Source organism: Phacochoerus africanus, chromosome 9 (assembly GCF_016906955.1).
Source record: "Phacochoerus africanus isolate WHEZ1 chromosome 9, ROS_Pafr_v1, whole genome shotgun sequence".
Taxonomy (NCBI): Eukaryota; Metazoa; Chordata; class Mammalia; order Artiodactyla; family Suidae; genus Phacochoerus; species Phacochoerus africanus.
In genome coordinates this window covers 5,404,128-5,431,650 of record NC_062552.1, presented here as the reverse complement: position 1 = coordinate 5,431,650, position 27,523 = coordinate 5,404,128, and the positions used below count along the sequence as shown (strand labels likewise).

Sequence of the window (27,523 nt, the reverse complement as noted above, 5' to 3'; positions counted from 1 at the left end):
CATCAGACGCGGCTTCTGGTGCTTTGTTGGCCTTCGAAGTGTGTTTATGTTTGCCCTCATGTGTTCCTTCACTTACGTGTTCTCGTTATTAGATACTTAATATGGGATCAGCACAGCGCCCAAAACAGCGTTGGGAACCTTCAGGTCATCAAATAATTGCTCTGTTTGGTGGCAGCGTGAGCTGGATTGCACTCGTGGCTGAGTTACCCTGTGAGAGCCGGTCTCTCGCTTGCTTCCCTCTGAGGATTATCACACTGTTCTTTGTTACGCTGCCCGTGACTGTGGCCTGTTATTGTCACTGCAGCGACGCATTGCTTTCTCAGGGTGATCTCACCGGGAGACAGCAGCTGTCACCCAAGATTATTCAAGTTCTCTGTAGGGGTATGTGCTGCTGACCATAAGACTGTTATCAATTGAAATATATTTGTTTTGGAGTTTGGAGCACCAGGGGAGGTGTCCTTCTTTCTGAAAGAAAGGAGAAGTAAAAGAAAGAGCTGCAGAACAATCCAGAATCCACCCCTAAAGCACGTCCCAGAGGTAACCTGGGGCCAGTTGGAAAGGCAACAGACCAGCACTCCCGCCCCGGCCCCTGGTCTGGAATGGGCCCCTGAGAGAGCTTCTCCCCTGTCTGCATGGGAAATCTAGTGACTAAGAATATTATCTCTTGAGCTTTAAAGTTCACACTAGTTCACGAGTGCCAGTATAAATTAAAAGGAATGATTAGGTCAAAAGAGCCAAGCATCACGTAGACACACTGGCACGCAGGCCAGTAAGGAGCAGGAAATGGTTACCAGACAATCGCACTGTGTTTCCTGTTAGAAAAAAAGAGAAGGAAAAAAAACCAGTCACCTGGAAGGGATGATAGGAAACCAGTGTCGTGAGTAAAATAGTTGGTGGGATCCCATCCCAAAAGCTGTCAAAAATGTGAGTTTGGTGGTGCCGGCGGCCGTGTGTGTGTGTGTGTGTTTCTCTGTTTACGGTCCATTCGGTAACACGTCGTCCACGAAGAAGGAGGGGAGCTCACCAGTCATAGCTTCCTCGGACTCTTAAGGACAAGCTCCAAAGTCTGAACCAAAAGGTTCAGTGTAGCCAGATCCTTCTGGGAAAGTGCTGTGTCTGCAGCCACATTTTCTGAGGGCCAGTAGACAAATGGACAGTAGATCATCTCGTTAAAAATGATTGGGATAAATTAGGAAATGTTAGAAGCAACGTTAGAAGCTCTTGGAATAAAAATCATTTTCATGCTGTGGCTCTAGAGACTGAGCCTTTACACCGGAGAGTGAAAATGTGAAATTTTGAAGTTGGAGAATATTGATTTTGCCGAGTGTGGTAGTTTGTTGTTGTTTTCTTTAGTAGCAGGCCTGGTGGCAGCATATTTCTGTGATGGCAGCGCTGTCTGAAATGCACATGGTCAACAGGCTGTGCCCTCTCCCCCTGATGCAAAATCTGGGTGAACAGCTCGAACGTAGACCAGACAGGTGTTGGGACCTCATTGTCTGGAACTGCTTTCTTCTCCGAGCTCTTGGGTTCATTCTAAGAAATGACATCTCAGAAAACAGCTGAGTAGAGACTTTTTCAAACAAAAGAGTCCTGAAAAGGCTCCATTGTAAGCAGTCACATTTGAGTCATTGGATATTTCAGCAGCTGACGTGAGATCAAATTGGAGTAATTCTAGTTACTTCTGTTTGCTGGAACTGTCAGTAAAGAGGTTTACTGAAGTTGGTTTTGAATTTTATGCATCTATGTAGGTACGTGTGAATGAGTGAAAACTCGCCCCATTTCCTGTTAGATTTGCAACTTATTTGCTAGCGGTTGAACGTTTTAGAAATCTCTCATTTTTAAATTCAGTGGTGAGTTTTGCATGTGGTAAAGATGTAGAAAAAGAACAAAGACTTCGGTCTTTTACCAAGAACATACATGTTTTATGCTTTGAAATATGGTCTGATGTTTGGTTTATTCCACAGTGGTTGTTTAAGTGTCTCCTATGTGTAACACACAAGATACTTAGGAATAATACTTCTTTACATGCGAAACCATGAATTCTCTTTTAATAAAAAGTAACTTTTAAATTTAAAAGAGGCATTCTTGGAGTTCCTGTCGTGACACAGTGGAACTGAATCCCACTAGGAAACATGGGGTTGCGGGTTTGATCCCTGGCCTCGCTCAGTGGCTTAAGGATCCTGCGTTTCCATGAGCTGTGGTGTAGGTGGCAGACGCAGCTCAGTTCTGGTGTTGCAGTGGCTGTGGTGTAGGCCGGCAGCTACAGCTCCGATTAGACTCCCAGCTTGGGAACTTCCATATGCCACAGGTTCGGCCCTAAAAAGAGAGAGACACACACACACACACACACACACACACACACACACACACTCCTTACCAGTGTTCTTTACTAATGTGTTGATTTTTTTATCTGCATGCCATGGCCTAAAAAGACACACACACACATACACACACACTTTACCAGTGTTCTTGACTGATGTGTTGATTTTTTTTATCTGCAATGCCATGGCCTAACGATATTGTAGGTAAACAGAGGGACATATTTTTGAGAACTAGATGCCACCCTGCAACCCCCTAAACAGGATGAGTTTATTTTTTGTGTTTTGTTTTGTTTTGTTTTTGCTTTTTCGGGCCAACTCTGAGGCATGTGGAGGTTCTCAGGCTAGGGATCAGGTCGGAGCTGTAGCCACCGGCCTACGCCACAGCCACAGCCACGGCAGATCCAGCCGAATCTGTGACCTACACCACAGCTCATGGCAATGTGCCGGATCTTTAACCCAGTGAGCCAGGCCAGGGATCAGACCTGCGTCCTCATGGATGCTGGTCAGATTTCTTTCTGCTGAACCATGGCGGGAACTCCCTATTTTTGTAATTTTTTATAGCAGCTTGTATGTGGGATTTAAACCTGAAACTTAAATCTTTATGTAACAGTAACAACGGACTCTCCCTGCTCATAATTTAAGGAAACTGGTCCAACAAAGGTGGACATTTGACCCCAAAGGTCATCCTAGCAGACCAGCTATTGATAACAGTCGTATCCTAATGTCATGGAGGCAAAGAGGAGAGCACGATGGCTTCTCCCAGTTTTTCTGTTTAAATTGCCCTGAAGGAGAGTTCCTGTTGTGGCTCAGCAGTAACAAACCCGACTAGGATCCATGAGGACGTGGGTTCGATCCCTGGCCTTGCTCAGTGGGTTAAGGATCCGGCGTTGCCGTGAGCTGTGGTGTGGGTTGCAGACGGGGCTCGGATCCCGCATTGCTGTGGCTGTGGCATAGGCCAGCAGCTGCAGCTCCGATTGGACCCCTAGCCTGGGAACTTGCATGTGCTGTGGGTACAGCCCTGAAAAGCAAAAAGAAAAACAGCAAAAAATAAATAGTAAATAAATAATCATAAATGTAAAATGAAAATACAAGTTCAGTTAAACATTTATTGAGAAAATACGACGTATCTACGTTTTAATTTTATTGCTAATACTGTTTCTACTCTCAAATAATTACCAGGCACCGGAGTGACCTGTCCTTCCATTTCGCTGACCTGGTAGCTTTGCAGGACGTTTGCCTGTAGGCACAAGTATATGCTAAATTCTGAAGGACGTCCGTCTCACTAAGGCCCTCCGCTAGCAGAGCACTAGTGGTTCTGGCTGAGGGTTCTTCTCTGTGTCAACATCCCTGTCAGTTTTATGGAGACTTTTGCAATATGTTAAATAAGTGAATCAACAGCAGGAGACGCAAGATCACCTCTCTTACGTGGTCCGAGGCTGTCCTGCTGGCTTCTTACTTGACACCTCTTCATGATTTGAAGATTTGGCTCAGAGAAAAGTCCAAATCACCTATTTTGGAAGCTGGAGCCCTGTGAAATGAGAGGTGCCAAGGGTTCTGATTGCATCTTTCTCTAATCGAATCTCTGGGCGTCCTTGGAGCTTGATAGTCACTGTGTGCCCTGCTACCACCCGCCTCTGAAGATAGAGTTCAGCTTCTTGCAAACAGAACTGAGAAGGCCTGTTGTTCATCTGAAACACCCACCCCTGGAAAACTAGAGGTGGCCCTTCCTTCTGGAATTGAGCAATAACCACTTGACATTCAATGGGTCATTGTCTTCTTCTGTGAAGTTTTCCCCCAGAGTTTAGTAGGAAGAAGCAGTCACCTACAAAGATATATATTTGAGTGTACTTAATATGCCCTCCTCAAGTATATTAGATGCCAGTAAACCTTTCTTATTTTAGGTTTGCAAAGAAGATTGGAGAAAGAACTGTCTCACTCTTTCAGAAGCTATTCTCCCCCTTTCTCCCATTTTCCTTTCCAATAAAACAAAAACCAGACTCTTCAGTCCTCCAGCTCCTGGTATAATGTAAATTTTTCAGATTTCACTAGAAAGTACTTTTGGTTCTGAATTGAACATTAAAAGCATCAGACAAATAGAAAGCTCTTCCAAGTGGCTGAACTGTTTCACTCCTGTCTTGAGTATATTTGGCTTTGAAAACTGTAGGGTTTTTTGTTTTTTGTTTTCCCCCAATTTCTAGCTCCTACCCAAATGATATTCATAGTTGCGCTTATGTAATGTCTGTGTTGTGTGTGTGTTTTTAATCTCTACTTAGGTTGACCTGACTGTTCAAGAAAAGGAGAAATATCTTAATGTGTCTCGCTGGTTTTGTCACATTCAGCATTACCCGGGCATCAGACAACATCTGTCTAGCGTTGTTTTCATCAAGAACAGACTATATACTAGTTCTCACTAGAAGCCGTCCGTGCTCTGCAGAAGAGTGGTGAAATATTTTAAACGGAGAGTGTATTCTGGACCAGAGGACTAACGTACATGCGTACGCAGTTGTTCTTTATGTGTGGAAGCCGGCAGAATTTGTAAAGCATATACATGTGTCCCAATGTTTTATTTGTTCCTTAGTTGAAATTTTGCAGTTTTTTTTTTAAACTTTTTTTTAAAACTTGAACTGCTGTCGAAACTTGAGATCAAGGTATAAACCATCTTGTTTTATAGGTGAAATTTATTTTAAGAAAGGTTATAAATCAGTGGCTGAATGCTCTTAGGAAAAAATAGTCCTTCCAGTGGTTGACACGTTTGGCTATTTGTTGACCTCTTCTGTCGTCTTCTAAAATTCATTTTCCCCTTCTGAATATTTCTAAGCGCTTTGTTTATTAAGAACTATAGTACATTGTGCCAAGGAGGCAAAAAAGGGAAGACAGATGGATTTGTTTTCAGATGTTTATGTGCGCCAGTAAACATGGTTGAGAAAATCTTTTTTTTTTGTTTGTTTCTTTCTTTCCTGTGGTCAGTGTTCACCGAGCTGAAGCTAAACTCCTGCACTGCCCTAGAGGGAAGTGGACTCAGATACATTCCCTTGAGTTGATGGCTCTTTTGTTGTCGTTGGGTTTATTGGAATATGCAGTAGCTGAAAAGCAATGGGAAATTCCTACCACCCTGTGAATTTTGGACTCGGTACTAGATTATTCTAAACGGAAAACCAGCATTAGAAAGGCTGCTGTTGATGCTCTATGCAAAGAAACAAGTGGAGTCAAATACATGAGCTTCACCATGTATTAGTTGTGACACCTCAGATAAGTCATTGCATGTGAATGCCTCCTCTGAAATAGAGGTCAAAGTGACTGATGGTGACTTAACTTGCAGTGAAAATGTATAAAAATGACCTGGCGCAGTGCCCGGCACAGAAAGTGATTCGAGAAAGACAAACTTTCTCGGAAGATTGTAAGATCCAGAACCGACAGTTTTATCAAGTCATATTAACCAATTCAGGAGTTCCCGTCGTGGCTCAGTGGTTAACGAGCCCAACTAGTATACATGAGGATGCGGATTCGATCCCTGGCCTCTTTCAGTGGGTCGGGGATCTGGTGTTGCTGTGAGCTGTGGTGTAGGTTGCAGATGCAGCTCAGATCTGGTGTGGCTGTGGCTGTGGGGTAGGCCGGCAGCTACAGCTTCCATTAGACCCCTAGCCTGGGAACCTCCATATGCCGCGGGTACGGCCCTAAAAAGACAAAAGACAAAATAAATAAATAACAAATTCACAAGCCTCTTCCCAACGGTCATGTCTGAGGCACCTGTTCAGCAGCCCCATCTGAGATGAGACAACTTGGCAGAGCATCTTGTGATCATGCTAAAACATGAATCTGTCATGTTATTCACCAGTCAAAGACTCTCTGATCCTTACATCTTCCAAGCTGTTGAAAAAAGAGAGCATACTGGGTTTTTTTTCCAGAAAGATCAGCAAAACTCTAAAATAAAGTCTATGCCATGCCTTCTGAAAAGTGGATGCCCTTTCCACCATTTTCCTGTAAATCCTAGACTCCTGCAGCACTCCTCATCCCATAATCCATTGCAGTTTTTTTTTTTTTTTTTTAATCCGGCCGTGCCCAAGGCATATGAGAGTTCCAGGGCCAAAGTGGAACCCCTGCCACAACAGTGACCCAAGCCACTGCAGTGTCAACACCAGATCCTCAAGGGAACCTGCTGTGCCTCAAGGGAACTCCCCTTCTATATTTGACATCTTGCAATAAACAGATTCCTGAAACAGCATGTAAAGCATCCTTGGGGAGGCTGCTAGTTGCTCAGCATTCTTTAAACATAAGTAAAAATGATCAGATACCATTTACTGAGTGTCTGCTGTGTTCTGGGCTTTGTATCAGACACTTGGCAACATTCACTTTATTCTCATGTCAGTTTAGGAGCTGGGGCAGAGTAGAGACTGACCCACCTGCTGGTCAGCACCTCAGTCAGACCAGGGACCCTCCTTATGTTGCGGGTACAGCCCTGAAAAGAAAAAAAAGACATGTCAATAAGGAGTTCCCTGGTGGCCTGGTGGGTTAAGAATCCAGCATGGTCACTGTTGTGGCATGGGTTCAATCCCCCCCCCCAAAAAAAAAAATGTATTAAAATTTTTAAGCAAAGGAAAAAACATATATATTTGGAGTTCCCCCTCTTGGCTCGGTGGTTAACAAACCTGACTAGTATCCATGAGGACGTGGGTTTGATCCCTGGTCTCACTCAGTGGGTTAAGGGTCCAGCGTTGCCGTGAGCTGTGGTGTAGGTCACAGATGCGGCTTGGATCCCGCGTTGCTGTGGCTGTGGTGTAGGCCAGCAGCTACAGCCCCGAATGATCCCCTAGCCTGGCAGTTTCCATTTGCCGTGGGTGTGGCCCTAAAAAAACAAAAGGCAAAAAAAAAATTTAAGCAGAGGTATTAGGCATGAACAGACCTATTACAATCAGATACACATATATCACACCAAAAGATGAAATAGCCAACTATTTCACAGGCAGTCAAATTAGAATTATTGTGAGGGACAGCTTTTTCATTTACTTATATATACTTTTTCTAACATCTGACTTCATTCCTTGAAAAAAAAAAAAAGAGTAAGATGTCACACAAACTTTCAGACATTTAGCTTTTTAACCTCAGAGAGCAATATTTCTTATTTCTCCCCATTAGATAACCTGTCCCTACCGGTGACCAGGGCACTAAATTTTGAATTCTCCGCACCCAGGAGTAGGCTGCTACATATCTAGGCATCTTCATTTTAGTCGTGATTTATTGAAGCAGAATTACATTCCCAACTCGTCCTGGAGCTCTGGGTGAATTTTACTGCAAAAGCAAATGGGGAGAAAGTTGCCGTCACGTATCTGGCTGTGCAGAGGTTTTAGACACGCCGGGGCCTCTATCCCACTGCTCCATGTCTCGTCGGCTGGATTTATCACACGGAAGGACGCCCACCTCTAGGGTTACATTCAGGCGTATCAGAGATGAGGTGGGGAATTTGATTTTGCAGTAATGACGACTTGCTCCTGGGGCCCACATTCCTGCAGGCCCTGCCTTTATTCCCCGTATTGCTGGTGAATAAAACTAATTCCGATTGCTGGCGAATCCAACAAAACTCATCATTCACTTAGGAGCGTGGCCAGAAGAAGGGAGGCGGGCAGTCAGGGGATTGGCCATGTTGGCCGTTTTTTGCTACCATGTCTCAAAAGTTTCTCCTTCCGTTATTGCAGTTCCCTTGGGCATATTTTCATCTTTTAAGTTTGTGTTTCTTGCGGGGAGAATGAAAGCTTCACATCTCTTCCAGCCTGGCGAGTTAATCCGATGGCTTGTGCGTGCGTGATGTCTCTTCCACTTGAGGGAGGCTGAGTCCCCAGGGCTAGCCAGGACTCAGGAGTCCTGCAGACCCCGCCTGCCCATCCTGCTGAGGGTCATCCGTCCTCGAGGTCTTGCAGTGGATAATTTTTGTCCCCAACCTCTCTCTGCCTTGCCCCAAACATAATCTGCTTGAGAAATTTGTGCCTGGCAGGCCTGTCTGTCCAAGTTAAGCTTGAAATACAGTAGCCACACAACTAACCTGACAAGGCATCGCTCTGAACAAAAAGGCCCCAGGCCTCTGACTGAGGCCACAAACTTCCAGCCATCTGACTGCAAATTCCAGAGTTTCTTTGGCTCAGTCCAGGGACTAGTCTCGTGCAATGCGGGTTATTCTTCCTCCACTGCCCCATTTTCCCCAACCTCCTGCAACACACACACCCTATCTTAAAGGCCCTTAGAGATGTTTAATCATCCGATTGGCCTCACCAGCTTTGCAGTTCCTAACTGTTCGGTGTCCGACTGAGCCCCGTGACTTGGATGAAAGAACTGTAGAGCTGACTGTCAGGGTCAGAAGTTAGAGGGTGTGAGTGACAGCTGTTGCCGGAAAGCTTTGGGTCTCAGCATGCGTGGGAATCGCCCCGGGCTTCTCAAAACACAGATTGCTGGGGTCACATTAGAGTTTCTGATTCAAGAGATCTGGTGTGGCGACCCCAGCATGAGAACCATTATACTACACCTGTCTGTGGCTTGGATGACAATCGAACATAGAGGAGGTTCATCCAAAGAAAAGCTCCTGCCTGTGTCTTTGTGCCTCCCCTTGTCCAGTTCTCTGGAGGTGGGACTAGTGTGGTGCTGGAGAATCCTGCCTTCCGATTGGTCGGCTCTGTCCCCCTCTCCCGCAGCCCCTCCCCGTAAAGCGCGGCTCTTCTAAGGGATGGAGCTGCTGCAGAAACTGCTTGAAGGGAGACAAGCTTTGGAGCAGGACGGCTCTCTTTGCTGCCTACGCTGCACTTTACGGATTTCTGCAAAAGAGGAGAAAGGAACAGAGGCGTACCCTGGACCTGATCGTCTCAGAGAACAACACAGCTCAGCAGTGGGCAAAATACTACAGTCAAACAACTGGAACGTATATCTGCAGGCTGTAATGCAACAGCAGTGGAGAAGAGTAATTGCGCGGGGCTTTAATACTGGCCCCGCAGGTCGCCTGCCCCCTCCCTCAGAGCTATGTCCCAGCTCCTAGCACTGTGCCGGTCTCCCTGAAAGGCTCCATCCGGATTCGTTAAACGTGTTTGAGGAAATGCAACGGCCATATGACCAGTTAGAGTGAGTGTGGCTCCCCTCTTCCTTCTCCCGGATGGTCCTTCCCCATGCTCTCATCACCCACTGTACCCAGGGACCGGTTGTTTCTGCCCCAAACGGGCCAGGCATTTAGCCTCTCTGCCTCAGTCTCCTCATCTGTAAAATGAAAATAATAATAATAATAATAATACCACCTACAAAGGACTGCCATGAGGATTAAATGAGGTAGTGTGTATACAGCGCTTAAAACATTAGCTGGCCTGTCTTCAGTGCCACGTGTGGGTTCACTGGCCACACAGTTCTGACACTGACTCCCAGAGTTAGCCAGACCTCTTTAGACTCCAGAAGGTTCCACAAGCTCTGGGCTTCCCAGGCCACTGCAGCTTCTGTCCAGCTGTCTATAAATTTCAGGGGTTCTCACCTGATCCTCTTAGGGTCAATAGTTCACTTGAATGACTCATGGAACTCAGGAAAACGCTGTACTTATGATTACAATTTTGTTGCAGATGATACCAATCAAGACTGGCCAAACGAAGAGATGCATAGGGTGAGGTCTGGAAGGGTCCCCAATGCTAAGCTTCTGTGTCCTCAGTTTGCCTTGCCCTCTTGGCACATTAACATATGACCACCAACCAGGAAGCTCACCCTGCTTGGTGTCCAGAGGGTTTTTATTGGGGTATCTCGGGGAAGGCATGATTGACTGAATCATTGCCCACATGACTGAACTCAGTCCCCAGCTCCCTGACCCTCCTTAGAAGTCCGGCTGATATTATGTGGCTTAAAGCCTCGACCCTTTCATCACATGTTGGTCTTTCAGGCATAGCCAGCCCCGCATCCTAAAACACGTAGGTACCCACAGGAGTGACCACTAGCATAAGCCCAGGTCCAGCAGGAATAACAAAGTTACTCCTGTCACTTGGGAAATTCTAAGGATTTAGAAGTTATCTCCCAGGAACAAGGGACCAAGATGAGCCATAGTCTTTATTCTACAACATAAGTGAAGTTTATCCAACTCATTGAACTGGCAGAGGGGGCAAGGAAAGCATTCTGGGAAGGGGGTGTCTAAAGAGAAAGAGGCAGAAAGAGTGTCTGGCACAGTTATGACACAGTAGAGAGACACCCCACCCCTTCACCCCAGCTGATGGAATTCCACTGGTTTTGAATGCACCAGCCTTGAAGTGCATAGACCAGGGCTCAGACTATGGATCTGCTGTTTCATTAACTACGGTACCGCCTTGTGGGAGTACGTTTACAGATCTTTGTAAGCCATGTCAAATCCTTTCTATGAGAGGTGGGCATAATTATGGAGTTTCCATTGTGACTTAGCAGGTTAAGAACCCAACATCGTCTCCATGAGTATGGGGGTTCGATCCCTGGTCTTGCTCAGTGGGTTAAGGATCCGTAGCTGCAAGCTGTGGCTCCAATTCTACCCCTAGCCCGGGAACTTCCATATGCTTCAAGTGCAGCCCTGGGAAAGAAAAAAAAAAAAAAAAAAGATGTGGGCATAATTTAAACACACCCCTTAGTGGATTAGAACAACAGAATTTATTATTTTCCAGAATATTGTGGGTGGATTAGGCGGTTTCCTGGCTTCACGTTGTAGTATCTGCTCCACTGCAGTTCATGGGATTGCGGTCAGCTGACTGAGGCCTGGGATGAAGGAGCCAAGAAGGCCTGCCTCACACTTGGCTGTTGGGGAGCTCCATTCTCACCCAGAAAGCCTTTCTCTACATGGGATGTCTCACCCTTGGCCTCACCTCAGCAGGACAGCCTAGACTTCCTGACAAGAGCAAAAGCAGAAATTGCCAGGTGGCTTTAGGCTCATCTTGTTTCTGCTGGTCAAGACAAGTCAGAAGGTTGGTCCAGACTGGGGGACGGGGGGACAGGGGGGGGGGCGGGATATGTGCCCGAGGGGGGAGGGGGCAAACTCCATCTCCTGATGGGAGGAGCAGAATGTGGCCTGTGTGTGTATTTAGCTAAACTAGATTAGTGAGAGTACGAAGAGACATTTGGTATGTGGAGTGTGATAACATTTTATAAATCGTAAAGTGCAAAACAAGTGCAAGAAATTATAGTGATGGTGGATAAAGGCAAATTGGGGGAATGAGAGCAGATCATACAGGGCTTTAAAAGGAGACAGAGGGAGTTCCCACTGTGGCACTGTGGGTTAAGAATCCCAATGCAGTGGCTCAGGTTGCTGCAGAGGCCTGCGTTTGATCCCTGGCCCAGCACAGTGGGTTAAAGAATCTGGCATTGCTGCAGCTGGGGCTTGAATTCAGTCCCTGGCCAGGGAACTTCTATATGCCGTGGGTGTGGATCATTTAAAAAATAATAATAAAATTTAAAAAATTTTTTAAAGGAGATAGAGGAAGTTACTGAAATCATAAAATTTATTGAGCATTTGATATGTGCCACACACTGGACGAAATATTTTACAGGTATTATTTTCTTTCTTTCTTTCTTTCTTTTTTTTTTTTTTTGTCTTTTTGCCTTTTCTGGGGCTGCACTCGTGGCATATGGAGGTTCCCAGGCTAGGGGTCTAATTGGAGCTATAGCTGCCAGCCTGCACCAGAGCCACAGCAATCCGAGCCACGTCTGCAACCCACACCACAGCTCACGGCAACGCCGGATCGTTAATCCACTGAGCAAGGCCAGGGATTGAACCCCCAACCCCATAGTTCCTAGTCGGATTCGTTAACCACTGCGCCACAACGGGAACTCCAGGTATTATCTTCTTTATCAGCTGTATAATATGGATATTTTCGTGCTATTTTATAGAAAAGGAACTTCAGGCAAGTGTCACAGCCAGAATTGAACCCAATTCTGTCTGATCCCAAAGTCTGAACAACTGCACCTGCAGTTCTGTTATCATGAGTATCCTGACCAACTGGCAATTGGGAAAGTGAGGAAGCAGCTACCCCCGAACTACTGAAAGAGAGCTTTAGGAAGTAGAACCCAGACTGCATTTTTAACAACCATGATAATGTGAGGAAAGCAGTCTCGGTGTACTAGAGTGAGCCCTCCCAGGTTTGTCAGTAGTTCAAAGACACTCAGAAGACACGTTTAGAGAGAATTTAGTCTTGCATGTGTAGGAGAAAATTTGAGTTGAGAAGTGCCTAGAAGTGGGGTGCATAATGAATTATTTTAAAATCCTTAAATTTTCTATAGGTTGTTGCCAAAGCGAGGGAAATGAAAAGTTAGAAGCTAGACCCAACAACTAGCTAAACCCAACAATTAACCAAGTTCACATCGTATTTATTAATGCGTGTATTTTATACCTCTCTGTTATTTCTTCTGCTGGAAAACCCCCAAGTTCTATCCTGCCTCCACCTGGCTAACATTTCCTCATTCCAGGAGGGAGGACAAAACAGACCTCCTCCGGGAAGTCTTTCCTGGCCCCTCCTGCCCCCAGGTGTCCCATATTTGTGTTGCACCTTCCTCCATCCCATCATTTACAGGCCCTCGATTATAAATGTTGGTGACCGCAAGACCCTACAGGGTAAGAACTGCATGAAGAGAGGAGGGAGAAGGGCAGGGATGAAGAAATGATTCTTAGAACCACGGATGAGCCCAGGAGATAAAGGAGTCACTGCAGAGTTGTGCTGTCTGCCCTTTGAACAGGCGTGAAGACTTGTTGAGAATTCAAGATGAACTTCATGGAGCTTACCACATGGCAGCACTAGATACGTGGCAACAGCGTAATTGTCTTTTCATGACTACAAATTAAAGCAGCCTAGCAAAACGGCCCCTTTCCTAATTACTTGCATTTTATCTTAGTCCATATAACAACTAGATGAGATTTTTATAATTACAAATGCCAAGAACATATATTTCTACATTTTTTTTTTTTAGGGCCACCTGCGGCATACGTAAATTCTCAGGCTAGAGGAGGAATCTGAGCTGCAGTTGCCGGCCTACACCACAGCCACGTGGGATCTGAGCCTACTGCGACCTACACCATAGCTCACCCCGATGTGGATCCTTTAACCCCCTGAGAGAGGCCAGGGATGGAACCCCAATCCTCATAGATACTGTAGGGTTCTTAAATCGCTGATCCCCCACAGGAACTCCTTTTACTCCTCACATGGCAATGAATGAGTTTGAGAAGTGATTTGGGAGCATTAATCTCTAACCTCCTTTCTTCTTTTGTTAGAAAGAAGTGCCAACACTGTTCCCCAAAGTGGCAATGAACACACGTCAACATCTATACAATACTGGTGGCACGTAATGATATAGGTAATATATTTATACCATTATTGTTAATATTATTCTGCGACTGGATTCCTTCTCCTCAAACCTAACACAAATTCCAGCAGGTTTATGGAGGAATACGTTTAGCTGTCATTTCAGGCACCTTCCTATTCCTAGTCCCAGAGCATCTGCCCTAATCCAGCATGGCGGCACCGGCTTCTTCATGGTCGCGTCCCTAACTACACCACAGGTGTCTTCCCGGAACCGCCAGCTGGGTAGACTCAGCTTCCCCTACGCCCTTTGATGACGCTAAGAACTGCGCGCCAGGAAAGCCAGCCGCGTAGCTTTGCGCATGCGCAGCGTGACCCGCGGGTGGGCGGAGCTGGTCGGGATGAGTGGCGGAGGGACGGAGACCCCCACGGGTTGTGAGGCCCCCTCGGGCGGCGGCGGCGGCGGTGGCAGGAAGAGGGACTCACTGGGGACCACAAGCTCGCCAGCGTACCTCATTATCAAGGGTATGAATCTCCCCGGAGGAACCCAGCGCAGCCTCACCTCCCAGGCGCGCCCCCTGATCTGGGCCCGAACTCCAGGTCGACCCCTGCTCCCTGATGGACGAGCGTTTGTGGCGGGGGTGGGGTGGTGGGGGCGGGGGGCCTCTACCCCGGTCCACCTGTTTCCCCGCGCCGGGTGCTTCCCAGTAACAGCAAACCACCCGGCGCCTTGCTTCCTCTTAGAAGCCGCCCCCGGGAACCGTCCGGCCCGCCCCTCTCACTTCCCCAACCCGGGGCCCCGCGCAGCGCCGGGTTGGACGAGGGCTCAACCCACGCGTGATGCCCTGAGCTTGGGAGTTGGGAAGGGCTCGCGTTCCCAGGCAGGGCGGTTAGGAGGTGTGTGCCTGGGTCGTTGGCTTTATCCACGCCCTGACCCTGTCTGCTTCTGGATGGTGCGTGGAAGAAGTGAACGAGAGAATACGCAAGCGTCTTAAAACACGAAAGGCCTTACAAGTGTAACTCTGTCCCTTTATCCGGTCTGCTTGGAGTTGGGAGAAGTTTATAACCTACTTACAGCCGGGATTCTCACGGAGCTGACTTAGTTTGATTCCCCAAGCTCTCAACCACTCTGTTTTGTGCCGTAGGAGCTTTGCCAGTTAGATATACACTTTCTCATCTCCATTCTCTCTCTCTTAACCCCCTGCTTGTCCCCGCATCCCCACCGTCCTGCGATGTTGAAGCCCTGGTGGATTCCAGAGTCCTTCAACACTGATCCAAGAATGGCATCCTTAGGTTAATAGGTTAACCGTATTTGTTAGAGTTGTGGAGACTTCAGGTTGTTTCTTTAATTGGTGTGGGCGTGGTGCGTAGGTGTTAGGGGTAAGTTGTGATTGTTTATATGTGCAATCTTAGTGAACTATTATTGTAAGAAGTTTTAAATGGTGGCAAAATGCATGTAATATGAAATTTATCTTTTTTTTCTCTCTTTACAGCCGCATCTGCAGCATATGGAAGTTCCCGGGCTTGGAGTGGAATCCCAGCCACACCTGGGATCTATGCTACAGCCAGGAGAACCGGATCCAAGCGGCATCTGTGACCTATACTGCAGCTTGCGGCAGGCTACCGAGCAAGGCCAGGGCTCGCATCCCCCATCTTCACAGACATCCTTGGGTCCATAACCCCCTGAGCCTGAGCTGTAACGGGAACTCCTGAAGTTTATCCTAACTCCCCCTTTTTTTTTGTCTTTTGTCTTTTTTTAGGGCCGCACCGGTGGCATATGGAGGTTCCCAAGCTAGGGGTCTAATTGGAGCTGTAGTTGTTGGCCTACGCCACAGCCACAGCCACGCCAGATCGGAGCCGTGTCTCTGACCTACAGCACAGCTCACGGCAATGCTGGATCTTTAACCCACTGAGCAAGGCCAGGGATTGAACCTGAAACCTCATGGTTCCTATCACCACCATCCATCTCCATAACTTTTTCATCTTACCGAACTGAAACTCTGTAGTCGTTAAACACTAACTTCCCAACCTGCCCTTCACCCCCAGCCCCTGGCAGTCACCTTTCTGCTTTCTGTCTCTGAATGTGACTACTTCGGGCACTTCATGTAAATGAAATCATGCATGTCCTTTGTTTTCAAAGCCTTATTTCACTGAGCATAATAACCTCAGGGTGCATTCCTGCATCAGAACTTCCCTTTTATTTTTATTTTTTTTTTTAATTTTTTTGGCCTCACCCAAAGCATGTGGAAGTTCCCCGCCAGGAATGGAATCCACTCCATAGCAGTGACAGTGTGGGATCCTTAACCCAGTGACGCATCAGGGAACTCCAGAATTTCCTTTCTTTTTAAGGCTGAATATTAAATATTTCATTGTGTGTGTGTGTATATACCACATTTTGTATATCCGTTCATCCATGGACGGACACTCGGGTGCTTCCCACTTTTGGCTGTTGTGATGTAGGAATGTCTGGTCAGGTTCTTACATGCTGTATACACCCCACAACTGAGGTGCCGGATCAAATGATAAGTCCATTTTTTAACTTTGAGCAGTCAGCACACAGTTTTCCATATCAGCTGAATTGTTTTACATTCTTACCAACAGTTCACAAGGATTCCAATTTCTCCGCATCAAAAACAATACTTATTTTCTGTTTCTTAGGTAGTGGTCATTCATAGGTGTGAGATAGTATCTGTAGTTTTGCTTTGAATTTCCCCAAGGTTAGTGATGTTGAGCATCTGTTTGTGTGCTATTTGACCATGTGTGTATCTTATTTGGAGAAATGTCGATTTGTTCTGTTGCTCATTTTTTTTTGGTCTTTTTGCCTTTTCTTTTTTTTTTTTTTGTCTTTTTTGCTATTTCTTGGGCCGCTGCCACGGCATATGGAGGTTCCCAGGCTAGGGGTCTAATCGGAGCCATAGCCACCAGCCTACGCCAGAGCCACAGCAACACGGGATCCGAGCTGCGTCTGCAACCTGCACCACAGCTCGCGGCAACGCCGGATCATTAACCCACTGACCAAGGGCAGGGGCTGAACCCGCAACCTCATGGTTCCCAGTTGGATTCGTTAACCACTGCGCCACTATGGGAACTCCTGTTGCTCATTTTTTAATCAGGTAGTTGGTTTTTGTTGTTCTTGTTGAGTTGTAGGAGTTCTTTTTCTAATTTGAATTATAATTCTTTTTCAGACACGAGCTGCATATGTTCTTTTTCTCCCTGGGTTGCCTTTTCACTCGGTTGTGTCCTTTGATACACAGAAATTTGGGCTTTTGATGTAAGTTGTTTTTTTTTTTTTTTTTAAATAAAGGCTGTACCTGTGGCTTACGGCAGTTCCCTGCTCAGGGATTAAATCTGAGCCACAGCTGTGATCCTTCTCACAGTTGCAGCAACACTGGATCCTTTACCCCACGGCGCCTCCACACCTATCAGCTGCTGCAGTCAGACTCTTAATGCACTGCGCCACAGCAGAAACTCCAAGCGGTACTTTCTTTAGAATCGAAGTATAGTTCCTTTACAATATTATATTAGTTTCAGATCTAATTTGCTTTCAAAGACGATAGTTCCGAGGAAACTTTTTCACGTTAATCCAAAATTGAGTTATAATTGAAACTATGTCTAGAACCTCCTTGGCTTTTTTGGTGGTCCTATTTACTCTTTTCATTCTGAAAATAGGTTTTTGGTTCATCTTACTTGAAGACTCTCAGTTGTAAAAAGGTACTTGTTGAGTTTTATTGCCAGGATCTGGTGAAAGGGAAATACGTAGATGGCTTCAGTACTTAGGCGCCGGGTCTGTGAGTGTTTCTGGTCCCTGGGTGGGTGTTAGGAGGTGGGGGGAGCTTCCCGTGCATGGAGTGTCTGGTCCGAGGCTTGAAGAATAAAGTGTGAGCAGTCGAGAAGAGAGGGCAAGGGTATTGGTGGCTTAGTTTGAAACAGTGTGAGCAAAAGTGTGAGGCCAGAGTCGGCATGGCGTGTGGAAATTCCCAGGCCAGGGATTGAACCCTCAACACAGCAGCAACAGTGCAGGTTAGACCCTTCACCCTCTGTGCCACAAGGGAACTCCCTGAAACTTTCTTTTTTGTCCAACATTATGTTTGTGGGATTTATCCATGTTAATAAGTGGAACTCTAGTGTATCCATTTTCACTCGCTGGTTTGCAGTAGCCATGCTATGAATGTGTTTGTTTCCCCTTTTTTCTTTTTTTTGACGTTATGTTCATCCTGTGATAAACATTATACATTTCTTTCTCATGTGCGTTAAGAGTTTTCCTAGGGCACCTTCCTTACTAGTCGCGTGTCTTTGGCTGTATTAGATATTGCCACACTGCTCTCTGAAGCACTTTCCCGGTTTGCTAGCAGCGGGTGAGGTTTCCTCTTAGTACATAGTCTGAATCAGATGTTAACTTGTATCTGTTTATGAGGAACCGGAAGAGTGAGACGAGCGAGAAATTGTGCTGCTGAGCATGGATTGACCTGGGATTTCATGTGGTCTTTACAGATCTTGGAGAAATTCATTCAAGGCTTTTAGATCACAGACCAGTCATCCAAGGTGAAACCCGTTATTTTGTGAAAGAATTTGAGGTGAGTATTGAAACTTCTTGGGTAAAAAGATTGCCCTGTTAGTGTGTTAACGTACAGAAGGGTAATTTCCTGCTCACTCAGTCCAGTCTGCCAGTCTTTGCCCTGCTGCTGGAGCGCACTGACAGGAGTTTGCCTTTTAAAACTCTCTGATAGCATTTTCTCTCTATAGGACAGCGCTTAAGCATCCTTCTATGACCTGGCCGCTCTCCTAGCTTTTCCATCTGCCACCCAGCTCGTGTGCTGTGTCCCAGCAGTGCTGAGGCACCAGCCTGCCTATGACTGGGGGTTTGCACGCACAGTTGGTTCACTGTGCAGTGAACCACTGCATCCCAAACTGCTGCTGGGTAGATGGTAAGTGGTGTCACACAAGCGATGTGTGACTGTGTAAGTTGGGGTTTTATTTTCAGTGAGGCACCAATCAGGAAGTCTGAGCCTGCTAAAAGGAGAGCACCTTTCCATAAACCCCGAAAAAGTCCAGAAAGCTTGTGGTACAGAGCTCTCAAGGTAGAGGAACAGAGCTGCAGCATAAGGCACCATCTCTGAGTTCAAAATCTGCATCATACCTGGGTTTTTGTGAAGATTAAAGGTGTGTATATCCTATGGAGTTCCTGTTGTGGCGCAGCGGAAACTAATCCGACTAGGAACCATGAGGTCTTGGGTTTGATCCCTGGCCTCGCTCAGTGGGTTAAGGATCCAGCGTTGCCATGAGCTGTGGTGTAGGTCACAGATGTGACTCAGGTCTGACGTGGCTGTGGCTGTGGTGTAGGCCAGCAGCTGTAGCTCTGATTCAGCCCCTAGCCTGGGAACCTCCATATGCGTGGGTGCAGCCCTAAAAGAACAAAAAGACTTTAAAAAAAAAAAAAAAAGGTGTGTATATCCTAGAATATTTTCTGGTACCTGGGAATAACTGTTAGTTATCTTCGTCATTATTATTGTTGTAGGATATAAATAGTTATCCCGCACATAGAAAATTAACCAGAGACCACTTCCTTATCATGCTACATAAAGATGTATATTAACAATAATGTAGATAAAGTAATGAGAATAACGTCTGGGCGGGCGCAGCATGGCGGGTACTCTGCTCAGGGGCTTACAAGGTTAAATGTAAGGGGTTGGCCAGGCTCTGTTCTTATTTGGTGCCTGGGGGCCTCCTTCTGGGTGACAGGACTGTGGCAGGACTTGGCTCGTTGCCAAGGTAGATGAAGTCCCCATTTCCTTGCTTGCTGTCAGCCGCGGCGCTCTCTGCTCCTGGGACCGCACCCACTCCTTGCTGCACAGCCCCTTCCGTCTTCAGAGACCTGCTGCAGGCCCCGCTGAGAAGAGCCCAGGTCCTGTTAAGGATCTGTTGCTGAAATTTGGCCTCTGTCCGTGGGTGCCGAGTAGAGACACAGAGACAGAGTTTTGGGTGAGGGGGAAAAAATAGCATTCATTGCTTTGCCAGGCAAAGGGGGCCACAGCAGGCAAATGCTGTAATGACTGTGCCCCCCTTTGGGGAAGAACTGCAGGCAGTTTCATAGCCAAAAGGAGTAAAAGGGTTTCAGATAAGAAGCAGGGTTGGGGCAGACATGCATTCTTTCTTTTGGGGACTCTCAGTCGTGGAAGCTGGTGTCCAGGCTGGGTGGGATCCTGGTGGGGGTCTTCTGGGTCATCGCCTAGAATGACAGTCCTCGTGGAACGGGCGTCTTCCTTTCCACGAGAGAGAGAACAAACTAGTAAAGTTCCCGAAAAACACGTGTTAACAATCTTTAACCCACAGGCAGTCATGCCCAGGGTGCCTCATCTTTAGCTCACGGGTGATTGGGTTTAGCGTATAGTCAGATGAGGGAGAAGCAGAAGGAAGGGCTCCAAGCTGTTCAGTTTTAAAATATTCATTTCAAAAAAAAGGCATCAGGAAAATAACTCTTCACTTCGGTGTGTGAGACGCCTGTGTCATTCTGTGCCTCCCTTGAGAGGGAGCCAGGACCCTGCCCCAAGGCCGTGCCACCCTGTTTCTTGACTGCTCCTCCCTGGCCTCTGCATCCCCTCCCCTCCCTGACCAGCAGCTGTCCAAACCTGCCCCTAGGAACCCAGGGAAGGCCATGGAGGCTGAACCAGGCCCATTTCCTCAGAACAAGAAATGGGGGACCCAGAAAGGCCGTTGTGCCCAGAGCCCCACAGGGCCCTGCTCAGTTCCACACTCAGCTGAGTAAGTCAGGCCCCGAAGAGAGACTCTCCCTTAAGATTGCCTGATTTGAATAAGTGTTTCTAAAAATTACTTATTTATTTTTGTCTTTTTAGGGCCACACCTGCAGCATATGGACGTTCCTAGGCTGGGGGTCCACCAGAGCTGAGCCACATCCATGACCACAGCTTACAGCAGTGCCAGCTCCTTAACCCACTGGGCGAGACCAGAGATTGAACCCGAATCCTTACGGATACTGGTCAGGTTCTTAACCCACTGAACCACAACGGGAACTCCAGGGTCGGCTGATTTGACACTTTAGCTGTACCTGCAGAGGCGCTTCGCAGCAGCAGCCCCATTAGGGTGTGAGGAACTGGGAAGTGTGTGTGGGTGGGGGCTGGGATCTCAGGGACCCTCTCACCCCCCATAAGCGCTTAGAATGACCTCTGTCTGTCTTACTCTTGTTTATCGATTGTCTTCCTTCGTTAGAATATAGCTATTTGATTGTCTTTATTGTGTTCAAAATGCCTGAAAGAATGTCTTGTACCTTGTAGGTGCTTAATATTATCCAGAAGAACAGTTAACAGAGTTTGAACTAAAACCTGGCTTTTCCAGTGTCTGGTGGCCTTCTCATAAGTCTTGTCTTTTTTTTTTTTTTTTTTTTTGCCCGTCTGGTTAATTTGGAATTCTGAATAATTTTTATTTTTTAAAATTTGTAAATGTAGCTGTAAAGGTCAACTCTATATTAAAAGAAGCATAGAATTTTGGAATTAAGGTGGCTGCCCTGATCCAGCCCTCACCTCATGGAAACTGAGCACAGAGATGGACAGCAGTGTGCGGCAAGTCACACAGCGGAGTAGTGGCTGAGCGCTCATTGGATAATGTAGGTGGCTTCTGGGAAAGGGCCGTGTGAGTGAGTCTGAGTCTTGAACAGAGGATGAAAGAAGTGCTGGTACATTTCAGCCGCAGAATATGTCACGTTCAAGAGCTCACTCCCTTTGAAGGCAGCACCTCCTTTAACTGGGGTGGGGACAGCCACCATCAGGAGATGGGTGTGTGCCGGAGAGGAGAGAAATTTCCCAGCTCTGCATGGAGCAGAGGCTGTGCTGAAGCCTGGAGAACCTGGGCCTTGGAGCTGGGTGTGGCTGGCATGTCCAGGTTCAAATGCTGGCATCCCTCTTCCTGGCTATGCTTATTTGCTTCGTTAAGGTTTAGATTCCTCTTTTAAAAAATGGGAAAAGCCATATGTAATGCAGAGATTTTCTAAGGATTAAATGATGTATCATTTTTAAAAAATCCCTGTCAGGAGTTCCCGTCATGGTGCAGTGGAAATGAATCCGACTGGGAACCGTGAGGTTGCAGGTTTAATCCCTGGCTTCATTCAGTGGGTTAAGGATCTGGCTGTGGTGTAGGCTGGCAGCTACAGCTCCGATTTGACCCCTAGCCTGGGAACCTCCACATGCCTTGGCTGCAGCCCTAAAAAGCAAAAAAAAAAGCAAAAAAAAAAATCCCTGTTAGATCATTGTTAGACAAATGTCGGTAACTGTTACTAAGAGAAAGGTAGTAGCAAGTGAAATCAAATTAAAATGTATTAATCTAGGAGTTCCGGTTGTGGCTCAGTAGTAATGAACCCAACTAGTATCCATAAGGATGCAGGTTTAATCCCTGGGTTCACTCAGTGGGTTAAGGATCTGACGTCGCCGTGAGCTGTGGTGTAGATTGCAGATGCAGCTCCGGTCTGGTGTTGCTGTGGCTGTGGTGTCGGCTGGCAGCTGTAGTTCCGATTCAGCTCCTAGCCTAGGAACCTCCATATACCGCAGGTGCGGCCCTAAAAAAGCAAAGACAAATAAAATGTATTCATCTAGAATATGCAATATCTTGAATGAGTTTTGGTTCAATGTCTAGTATTTTTAGGGATATAGGGATTTGCTAAGCAAATGGCATAAACATCATGGAAAGTGTATACTAAAGGATACGATTTTCACACTGGGTATGACAGATGTGGGCTTATTACTGTGGGAGGGCAGACACCGCGTCTTGAGCGTGTCTCTGGAATGAGGCGTCGCGTCAGGAACCAGTGCTGCGTCTGTGAGTGACACAGACACGGGCCCACCCTTCCCCAAGCAGAGCCGGCGCGGGATGTCCTTGACCAAGGGTCTCTGAGGGGCTTGGAAATACTTTGTCAGCAGGGTTTCCCTTCTCTCCGGCTGTCACAGTGTCGCTCCTTTTCCTGAAAAGTGCTCAGGGTGGTCCTTGCACACAGGGACCTCCCGGTCCATCTTGCCGAGGGTTTTGTGTCGCGTGGACACGTCCCTTTACGTTGGGCCCAGCCGCCTTTTCTGTCATCCTCCGACAGCGCCCCTCAAATCCCGGGAGAAGAGCTGAACGCACTTAGCACGGACTTAGAGCGCTGTGCCCGTTAACTTTCTGCTGTGCAGCAGTCACCTGGTCGTGCCTGTGTGTAAATCCCCTTTCTCATGTCTCCTCCATCGTGGTCCGTCCCGAGAGACTGGATCGAGTTCATCCTTTGTAAATGGAGTAGTCTGCATCTACCAACCTCGAACTCCCCGTCCATCCCCCTCCCTCTGCCTTGGCCACCGCAGGTCTGTTCTCTGTATCTGAGTCTGTCTCTGTTGTGTAGACAGGTTCAGGAGTTCCCGTCGTGGCGCAGTGGTTAACGAATCCGACTAGGAACCGTGAGGTTGCGGGTTCGGTCCCTGCCCTTGCTCAGTGGGTTAAGGATCCGGCGTTGCCGTGAGCTGTGGTGTAGGTTGCAGACGCGGCTCGGATCCCGCGTTGCTGTGGCTCTGGCGTAGGCCGGTGGCTACAGCTCCGATTAGACCCCTAGCCTGGGAACCTCCATATGCCGCGGGAGCGGCCCAAGAAATAGCAAAAAAAAAAAAAAAAAAAAAAAAAAGAAAAGAAAGACAGGTTCATTTGTGCCATAGTTTCGATTCCATGTATAAGCATTTTAGAGATTTAGATTTGAATAGATAATGTGCATTATTTACGGTTCTTTACTATCTTGGCCCAAATAATAACACCGTCTATTTAATGAAAGTGCCTCATCAGGACAGGGAGGGATTGCCAGGCAGAGCTGTCAGGGCTTCTTAGAATTTTTGTCTTTTTAATTTTTAAAAATTTATTTAATTTTTGTGTGTGTGTCTTTTTAGGGCCACACCCACAGCACATGGAGGTTCCCCGGCTACGGGTCAAATTGGAGCTGCAGCTGCCAGCCTGCACCACAGCCACAGCAATGCAGGATCCGAGCTGCATCTGCAACCTACACCACAGCTCACAGCCATGCCAGATCCTTAACCCCCTGAGCATGGCCAGGGATTGAACCTGTGTCCTCATGGGTACTAGATGGGTTTGTTAACCACTGAGCCACGAAGGAAACTCCTCTTTTTTTTTAATTTACTGAAGTGCAGTTGGTGTACAGTGTTGCAGGTGAACAGCAGAGTGATTCAGTTACACACATGTGTACACGTACATACATGCGTGTATATAAACACATGCATGCATACATTCTTTTTCAGATTCTTTTCCATTTTAGGTTATTACGTGATACTGAATACAGTTCCCTGTGCCACACAGTAGGTCCTCAAGTTTCATCTTCTCAGTACCACTTCAGCGTGGTTCACTTCAAGAAGAACTGGCCAGCATTTAAAAGTTAATGTGTTCATAGTTAATATATTTTAAGAAGTCAGTGCACACGGCAGTGATTGTCTTTTCCTTAATGAAATTTCATTTCTGCAAGAAGGGAGGAAGTGCCACACGGTGGCAGCATTACTTAAATTGTCAACCTTCTGTTACAGTACTTAGGCTCTCTTTCTCTGCTCTCTTTCTGTGTTGGTTCGTGCTTGAGGACAGTTGCTCTGGACTGGACCCACCTCTTGGATTCCCTTGATTCCAGCGAGTGCTGTGGACAGAGATCCCCGAGCGGGGAGGAGGGCGGGGGGAGGGCACCAGTGAGCACCAGCCTGGTTGTGCCAGCACGTAAAGGCATGGTCGCTGCAGCGTTATCTTTGCAGCCCCAGAGATGCCGGGGCCTCCTCAGGGCCGAGGAGAGACCCGTGCTGCTCAGGCCCTGGGCCGTGCGGCCTGTACCAGTTGCTTCAGTCATCTTTAGCAAACGACATTCTCTGACTGCTTGGCTGACTGGTTACTGCGTGCTGGGTGTCTCATGGAGAAGGCGTAGGGCGCCAGTGACAGACCCCTGGGAGTGCTTGCTTCTCTCTGGCAGCACCCAGAGCCGGGCAGGCCTGGCAGCCCTACGATGTCAGCATCCTCCTCCCGCCTCCCCTTGTCCTCCCTGCAGTGCTGCTCCTGTCCCCACACTCACAGCTGTGACGTGTGTTTCACAGCAGAAAGGAAGGCGGGGGGTGACAGCCGGGCTTCACTCTGTGGCTCTGTGACATGCACACTTAGCACCAGATAGTACTGGGTATTGAGAGAAGCGGGGAGTGGATCCAGAGCTGTCGGTCACACCAGCTAGGCACAAATCAGTAGGAAACAGTCTCCACCTCCAGGAATTTATAGTCTGCTGAGAACGTCAAGAATTGCCATGGTGGAATTTTGATGATAAAAAAGCGCAGAGTGATTGAGAGCTCAGAAGAGGGAACAGCTCCAGAAACGACTCCCACCTGAGAGGGGCTGGTGTTTGCTTTGAAGAAGAGATGTTAGGGAAATAGGGAAAAAATAGAGGAAATGTGATTAAAATTGGGATTTAAAAAAAAAAAAAGATGGTTCAGAGAAATATCGTGATTACAGGTGTTGTCAGCATTCATGTTGATACATGTGAATGTGAGTTGAATTGATAAAGGCAGGAAAAAGCAGGATTTCCCTTGACATCTGATCTCTCATTTTTATCAGACTGTGGGAGTCACTGCCAGGTTATTAAATACCAGGAAACGGTCTATCCCACGTGGCGTATGCTAAACGTATTTGTCTCCAGTGTGGTCTAAAGACTCGTGGAACTGACTGACTTTGTGATTGAGAGAGAATTTAAATATTGCATTGGTTCTCTCATTTCCTAATACGACCAAATTACGTCTTTAATGTAAATATAATAGTAACTGTACTAAGAGTATTAACGAATAGTATAGCTAATATTTTTAAGTGTTTAGTGCCAGGCATTGTTTTAAGCACATTCCATGAGCACTTGTTAGCAGTTTCAACTTGAGAAAAATTAACTGTGTGTGTAATTTGATGGGGTGTTATACCTCGGAAGACAAGCTTCGTTAGTGCTGAGCTGTGCTCTGAGAATTCCTACCCCAGAAATAACTCATATAACAAATAGACATTAGTTTATAATCATCCTTTTGTAGTAGGTGTCAACAGTACACTTTAGCCAAAATATCAGCATAAAAATAAGCACAGACCAGATGGGCCTCTTTGTTGTTTAAACTAATAATTGTCGCTAATGGGCTGTTAAAAAGGTGAGGGTACAAATTCACTTAGTACAGCATGTTCTTTCAGGCTAAACGGTGGTTATAAGAGAGAGAGTCTCACCAGGTTGCATGCCCTGGCTCTGTGTCCTCCAGTGTAGACACAGCCTCTCAGAGAATGGGGCGGGGAGGGGTTGTATGTGAGAAGTACAACATCCTCACTTGTCACTGTGTCCTCCAGTGTAGACACAGCCTCTCAGAGAATGGGGTTTGGGGGGCAGGGGGGCTGCGTGAAAAGGAGAGCAGCCTCACTCGTCGTCTTGTAAATCTTAGCTGGGAGTAAAAGGACGCCCCTCCGCATGGGGTCCTCAGGGAGAGGGTATTATATCAGGTATTAATCAGCATAAACATAACTGTGAGGCAGAAACGCCAGCTCTTTTTTTTTTTTTTGTCTTTTTGTTGTTGTTGTTGTTGCTATTTCTCGGGCCGCTCCCTCGGCATATGGAGGTTCCCAGGCTAGGGCTCTAATCGGAGCTGTAGCCACCGGCCTACGCCAGAGCCACAGCAACGCGGGATGCAAGCCGCCTCTGCAACCTACACCACAGCTCACGGCAACGCCGGATCTTTAACCCACTGAGCAAGGCCAGGGACCGACCCCGCAACCTTACAGTTCCTAGTCGGATTCGTTAACCACTGCGCCACGACGGGAACTCCATAAACGCCGGCTTTTTAAAAGCATGGAGAAACCCAAAAGAGAGAACACATAGACCACGTGGCCACATGGAGGCAGATTGTGTACTTATGCGTGTGTGTTAACGAATTTGACTGGAAGTGAAATCAGAGAAGTCTGTGTAGATGCCAAACACGCATGACAAGATGCTCAACATCGCCGATTACTAGAGAAACGCAGGTCAGAGCTACAGCGAGGTACCCCCTCACACCGTCAGAATGGGCATCATCAAAGGGTCTACGACAGTGAAGGCGGAGAGAGTGGACAAAAGAGAAGGCTCCGCACTGTTGGTCGGCATGTAAATCGATACAACCACCACGGAAGGCAGTATGGAGGCGCCTCAGAAAACTGAAACTAGAGTTACCACTCCTGGGTATCCAGAGAAAACCATATTTCGAAAAGATACATGAACCCCGGTGTTCACAGCAGGGCTGTTTACAATAGCTAAGGCGTGGAAGCAACCTAAATGCCCACCAACAGAGCGGCGGATGAAGATGTGCTTACCAATGTACAGCGGAATGTTAGCCATAAAGGAGAATGAAATAGTGCCACCTGCAGCCACGTGGCTGCAGCTGGACATTTTCGTACTAAGTGAAGTTGATCAGTGAAGGGCAGACATACATGACTTATGTGTGGAACGTAACCAAAGGATGCTCAAGGGTTTATCTGCAGAGCAGAAACAGACTCATGGACTTTGAAAACAAACCTGTGGTTACGAACGGGGACAGACGGGGGGAGGGAGGGACTGGGGGTTTGCGGTCGGCATCTGCACACTGTGTCTAGAGTGATTGGCCAGCGGGGACCTGCCGTATGGCACCGGGAACTCGCCCCAGTATTCTGCGGTAGTCTACTCGGGAAAAGAATCTGAGAAAGAATGGATGTGTGTACGTGTACCATTGAGTCACTGTGACGTACTGTAGAAACATTGCTACGTTGTAAACCATACCATACGTCAGTGATTAAAAGCTTATATCATGTTCCTGTTTAAGAAGGAAACAATTGGAATATATGTATATATATTCACACACACACACACACACACACACTCTCACATATATACAATTACACGTGTGTATACACACATATGTTTAT

At 47.0% G+C, this 27,523-nt stretch overlaps 2 protein-coding genes across 4 annotated transcripts in view; both read left to right on the top strand.

Annotated features, from left to right (window-relative positions):
• The window catches only part of EEF1E1 (eukaryotic translation elongation factor 1 epsilon 1), a 31,258-nt gene extending 13,145 nt beyond the window's left edge, over positions 1-18,113 (top strand). The window contains exons 4-5 of one of the 3 annotated variants that reach the window (XM_047794778.1): positions 13,549-13,631; positions 18,068-18,113. In XM_047794778.1, coding sequence (XP_047650734.1) covers positions 13,549-13,623 — 75 coding nt within the window. In that variant the 3' untranslated portion in view covers positions 13,624-13,631; positions 18,068-18,113. Of the gene's footprint in view, positions 1-4,222; positions 5,255-13,548; positions 13,632-18,067 lie in introns of those variants that run through there. The other 2 variants (XM_047794776.1, XM_047794777.1) reach the window with 2 other exon arrangements.
• Positions 13,934-27,523, top strand: part of BLOC1S5 (biogenesis of lysosomal organelles complex 1 subunit 5) — a 40,765-nt gene continuing 27,175 nt past the window's right edge. Inside the window, exons 1-2 of the mRNA XM_047794774.1 lie at positions 13,934-14,101; positions 18,068-18,150. Coding sequence (XP_047650730.1) covers positions 13,939-14,101; positions 18,068-18,150 — 246 coding nt within the window. The 5' untranslated portion in view covers positions 13,934-13,938. The remainder of the gene's footprint in view (positions 14,102-18,067; positions 18,151-27,523) is intronic.